We start from the raw sequence: 5,712 nt of genomic DNA, 5'->3' as shown, positions 1-5,712 counted from the left end.
GTGCGTGCCCGGCTCCGCCCCCCTGCCACGTCCGTGCGGCGCCTGCGGCGCAGCCGGCACTTGGTGCTGGGGCCTCGTGCCTGGGTGAGTGCGGGGGGGGGGCGCCGGCTCCTCGGTACCCCCCGAGGGGGCTGTGTGAGGGGCGGCCCTGCGGGGACCTCCGGGAGCGGCTGCAGAGGGCGGCTGGGCGCCCTGTCGCCCCGAGGGGCTGTATATAAGGGGAGGGCCTGCGCGGACACCCCCTCTCCCGAGGGGCAGTGTGTGAGGTGAAGGGGCCCGCTCCAAGGGGCTGCTTCAGCGGAAGGGAGCGGTGCGGGCCCCCCGAGGAGTCGCGCGGGGTGACGGGGAGCTCTCCCCTTTCCCCGAAGGCGCTGCTTCAGGTGAGGACCCCGCCGAGGGCCCGTGCGGAGCTCGCTCCTGCCCCTCGGAGCAGGGCTGGGGTCTCTCCCGTGCCCGCAGCTGGCGAGCCGCAGAGTTCCGGCCGGCCCCGCACCGGGTGCTCGGGGGTGGGTGGGTGTCCCTCGGGCGGGCGGCTTCTCTTGTGGGGACCCCGGGCTCCTTCCGCGCCGGCTTCGCGGGACGTAGCAGAGGGAGAAAGGACGGCTGAGAGGGGCCGGAGGTTGCGTGTGCGCTCGCACGGCCCGCTCTCGCTCCCGACACGTTGTGGGAAGTCTAGGATGCCCCGAGGAGGTTTCAGGTACGCACCTGGGCCAGCACCCGGTTTCCTGGAAGAGAAATTGGTGACCCAGCGAAACAGGCCGAAGTTCTTCCTTGCTGCACCTTGAACCCTTTTCTTTAATTAGCCAATGCATTTCTATTGGGCAAGCCATATCCCTGATTCCAGAAGATGCATGAAGCTTAAACTTCATCCCGCTCCAGCTGTGCTGGGTGTAGTTTGAAAAATAACTTTTAGTTTGTCGGTAACTACTTGAAGAGCATAAAGAAATTTCTTTCATGTGCTTTTATACTGCTGTGTGTGCTTGGTATTCTGTAACCTTGAGCTGAAATTAATTAGATTCTAGTCTGTACAGTACAGAACATTGTCATGAATTCTAGGAAGGCTTTGTAACAGGACAGGGTAACAGCAAGGTTAGGATAATTGAGATCTAGGAACAGAGATGCCGAATGTGTTGTTGGAATCAGGTGGACTTCACTTTTGCTAAGCAGTGACATGAATGAATACACTAGTGATGGGCTTGCAGCCCTCTGCACACATTGGTGTGGTCTGATCACTGAAGCTCAGAACTGGGACTCAAAGACCTGGGTTCTTGCTTCTTGCTCTCCCACTAGGGAAATGCTTCTCTTTGCACTTCATTTCCCCCACTGTTTTGTTTTTGAAAATTCATGTGGAATGAGGATTTGTATTGCTGTGAGAAGGGGGATTTAAAGGCCAGCATGTATCAGCAGGTGGCATAGCAAAAAGATTTTTGTGGTTGATTTTTTTGTTTTAAAGAAGCTTTTTCAGTTGAGTTTCCAGAGCCACCTTCCGCTTTGAGGCTTGCATGCTGCAGTTAGGCTTCATAGCTGACCTCTGGTGTACTTTCTTTGGCGGCTTAACAGGGCTGAAAGAAGTCTTATTTTGAAAGGTATTCATCCCAGATACATTTTTTCTTTCTGGTGTTTATTTGGCCTGTCCAATGGTGTGCCACTACCACAACTTCATGATGCAGCTAAGTCAATATGAAGATGCATAAAGAACTTGGTCTCAGGAGAGGTTCTCATGATACGCTCTGCTCATAGCAGATACTGCAGGTGTCAGAGTAAGAATTATTTTCCTATACCTGGCAGTTAGGAAAACATATCCCTTTTCTTCCTTTTATCCTTAATTCTGGATAATGCACAATCCCCAGTCTCTCTTTAGTCATTACCAGGTGTCTCACTGTCACCTCAGCACCATGTGTTTTACCTGTTAGTGGACACTGAGGTGCTGCACTTTACAGCTGGGGTGGCATTGGACAGAGCAAACTGACTTACACAAGGAGCGCAGTATGGGCTGTGAGTGTGTGCAGGCTGTTGTATTATCTGTGTTTTCATATGTGTGTTGTAGTGCCTCTTGGCTGAAATACTATAAACATTTGTGTGATGGGACTGGTTCGAAAAAGTGTACTATTGCTGCCGCCAGTTTTAAATGGAACACTAATGCCAAGGATCCCCTCTATATTGGTAGGCAGAATGTTAGGGTTATTGAGAGGATGAGATGCTTTCCTTTTCAGAGGGCCACAGAGGTTAAATATGCCAGGCAATGTGTTATCTATTTGTTGGGGCTTTTTTCCAAGAGAAGAAACTTCCTGGATGCACACAGAAGCGCCACGTGTCAACTTTAGATAATACGTGTGGTGTCAGTGTGTGTGCTGTTTAACCTATTAACCTAGTCCAGTGGAAGTTGAGGAGCTTCAGTTGCAAATAAAATGAACAGCAGTTTGTTCACCTTTACATTCCTGAGGAACATCCCGTGGTGTGATATAACCTGCGGAAATTACTTATTTAGAGATCAAAGCAAGGGCTAACCAAACTGCCCCTTAACCATGTGCATTCTGTTCCAGACCATCTGCTGCAGCCATGATGCCTGTTGCAACCATGATGCTTGATGACACCCCGATGTTTGACCCAAACATTCTGCATGAACTCGACTGGAGCGAGAACACAACGACATTTTCTCCTGCTATTTCTCCTTTAGATCCAGGAGATGGCTTGGTTTTGAGACCACTTTGCACGGCTGATTTAAATAGAGGTAGAATGCTGTTTAATGATCACCACAAAGGAAAGCTGGGTGTGAACTAGATACTGTGTATTTGTGTGTGATCCTGCACTAGATTAGGATTGCTCATTTTATCTGATTGGGGTTATTTTTATCAGTAAGGAATTTAAGCACTTGGCACCATGGATTGGTGCTGTGTTGGGTAACCCTCAAAACCATCAAAATTCAAGTCAAATTTTCCAAATAATCCACAGCTTCCTATTCACCACTGCTTTAGAGAGAGAGTATGGTCGGTTGTACCTGTTCCCTTTAATAGAAAAGCAATGGAAACCAACATTATTCTTGGTGCATGAAGACTTCTTCAGTTCTGTAACTTGGACAAAAAGGTCGTTCTGAAGAAACAGCTTAATATCACAGAATTTCAGGCTTATATATGTATCTTGCTTGAATGTGTGCATCTTCTGCATTCAGGCTGCAGTTTGCAGATCTTTCAGCATTGCACAAGGCAGAAGTTTGATTTTAAGATTACAGTCTAGTTCTGTAATATGTGGAGCACAGGCTTTTACGTACAACTGAGCTGGATGGTACCATGGGGATGTTAACTCTCCAAACAGCCATGTCGGGTTGTTCAGTGCTGTTTGGAGCTAATTGTGTGTCTCTGTTTCTCACTGAGGGTTGTTCCTCACCTTTCTTTTATAACAGGCTTTTTTAAGGTTCTGGGTCAGCTGACTGAAACTGGAGTTGCAAGCCCAGAGCAGTTTATCAGTGAGTATATCATTATTTCTTGGCATTTCCATAGAGGCTGCTGGGAGCCAAAGAATGGTGATGCTGACAGCAAATCTACTTGGGTGAGAGGCTTCCAACTGCTTGATGCCAGAAGGATTTATTAACTCAGCTCCCCCAAGGCACTCAGTGTGGAATCCATTTGCAGCTATCCTGAAGGATAGCTTCTTCACTGGGGCACTCCTAAATTGTATACTTGCTTTTGAGGCTGAGCTTTAGGAGGGGCTGCTGGGTGATGGCTTGTCTTGGCTGAATTACTGAAGCACTAGTAGCGAGACAAAGGCTTTGCCTCTTGATTGTAGCTCAAGAGCATCCTGAGCTCACTTCACTGGTTCAACCAAAATGTAAAATAACCTAGAGGAGGTGCTGCCACCTTTGTCATAGTGCCCCTAAGAGACAGCAGAGGTGCTGGGGAAGGAGGGATCTCAGCTAAGGAAAAGTTATTTAATTTTCCTGGTTCTGTCTCTGGGCTAATCTGACTCTGTGGCTTTTGGGTTCTGGGGTGTTGAGTGCATCATCCTCATGATCCTGAACCGTGCAGTGATGAGTATTCAGAACCTGTTGCAAGTGTCAGACTTCATGGCAGTTTAATCTGAGATTTGATAGTGACTGTTGTGCTGTCTGTCTGCTCCCACAGAAACCTTTGAGCACATGAAGAGATCTGGAGATTACTACGTTACTGTCGTAGAAGACACAAATCTTGGACAGATTGTTGCTACAGCAACGCTGGTTATAGAACATAAATTCACGCACTCCTGTGCAAAGGTATCTTCTCTCGCTGCAGCTTTAAAGAAAGGGAAAAGATCCTGTCCCTGACTCTGTGTGTTGTTATTTTTATGGCGTCACTGTGTGATGAAGTATCTTCTGCATTTTAAAAGTATCTCCCATTCTTGGCTGCTCAGATAAATAGTAAGGGAAAGCTTTGACTTTTCTTAAGGAGAGAGCAGTTGGATGGCTGTCCTGTTCTCCCTCCCAGTGAGCTTTTGAACTAGTCAGACATGATTCTGATGCAGCAGATGGCCGAGGATCTTGCTGCTGCAGAGGGAGTCCCAGCTAGATGTGTGAAAACAGGGAGCTAGAGATACAAATGTCTTGGCAGGGAAAGGCTGTGGTGGGGCTGCTGCTCCTGCTGGGTGCTGGAAGGGGCACTGTGTGTTGATCGCTGGAGGAGTGGTGTCTAAACAGCTTAAAATCCAAGTGTGAAGCATAAGCAGAAAGGAAACTTAACACAACAGTGCTCTGTTCGACTAATGCTTGCCTGTGTTTTCACAGAGAGGAAGGATAGAAGATGTCGTAGTAAGCGGGGAGTGCAGAGGAAAGCAGCTTGGTAAACTGTAAGTATTTTCCCACTGTTACCATTCATCAGCAGCAGGCAGCAAGCCCTCACCCTGCCGCTTTCTGTCCCTGATGGGCACCAGCAGCTAAGCTGGCTCGTCAGACCTTGGAGGGTGAGCTGGAGCTTGGCTCTGCAGCTGCAGCTGCAGGGCAGATCCTCCCCAGGCAGGCATGTGACAAGAATTTAGCCAGAAGGTATCACCAGCTGAGGCTCTTAAAACGGAGGCATAAAGTTGTCTGCAAGATGCTGGTACTTAGTTCTGTTTGTTTCTTGGGATAGTGACTGTCCTGTGCAGTGAAGGCAAATGCAGAGTGCTGCAAAACTTGAGTACCGTAGGTCTGATAACTTTAATCAATCCAGCGTTCTGGGCCAGCTTCATTTAACTGTTGATTTTCTGTCTTTTTCAGATTAACATCCACCCTCACATTGCTAAGTAAGAGACTGAACTGTTACAAAATCACGCTTGAGTGTCTGCCAAAAAATGTGGATTTCTATAAGAAGTTTGGCTATTCGGTATCTGAAGAAAACTACATGTTTCAGCGGTTCTTTAACTAAGAACTTTGAGGGTTTGGGTTTGGTTGGTTTTTGGGTTTTTTTTCCATAAAGACTCTTGGTGGAGGAGCTTGTGCTACAAACATTTTCTTCATGGAAAATTTATAGAGTTTATTGCTGCAAATGTAACAATCCCTACAAATAATGATCATCAAATGGGTAAATCCTGCGGGGGAAAAAATATTACTGACATTTTAGAAGGGTCCTCTGGGTTAGGAAATAAGTGCTTAGAACTAATTTTTACTACTGTTCAGTCTAAGTGAAGCTTTTGTTCTCGCTAAGTTACAAAGGACTCTTGTTAAAGGGGTGGTTTTTAAGCAAAGGTATATATTTTTATGTCAAA

The 5,712-nt window shown here is 47.3% G+C and overlaps 1 protein-coding gene across 2 annotated transcripts; it reads left to right on the top strand.

Annotated features, from left to right (window-relative positions):
* GNPNAT1 (glucosamine-phosphate N-acetyltransferase 1) lies at window positions 1-5,712 on the top strand. 2 transcript variants are annotated; one of them, XM_065685351.1, is made up of 6 exons: window positions 1-84; window positions 2,544-2,731; window positions 3,401-3,463; window positions 4,119-4,246; window positions 4,754-4,815; window positions 5,225-5,712. In XM_065685351.1, exons 2-6 carry the CDS (start codon window positions 2,560-2,562, stop codon window positions 5,370-5,372), a joined length of 573 nt encoding a protein of 190 aa, XP_065541423.1. In that variant the 5' UTR covers window positions 1-84; window positions 2,544-2,559; the 3' UTR covers window positions 5,373-5,712. The 2 variants fall into 2 exon arrangements, with proteins under 2 accessions (XP_065541423.1, XP_065541422.1); XM_065685350.1 differs by lacking the exon at window positions 1-84 and adding an exon at window positions 91-380.

This window comes from Lathamus discolor, chromosome 6, assembly GCF_037157495.1.
Source record: "Lathamus discolor isolate bLatDis1 chromosome 6, bLatDis1.hap1, whole genome shotgun sequence".
NCBI classification, from domain to species: domain Eukaryota; kingdom Metazoa; phylum Chordata; class Aves; order Psittaciformes; family Psittacidae; genus Lathamus; species Lathamus discolor.
This window is presented reverse-complemented; position numbering and strand designations above follow the sequence as displayed.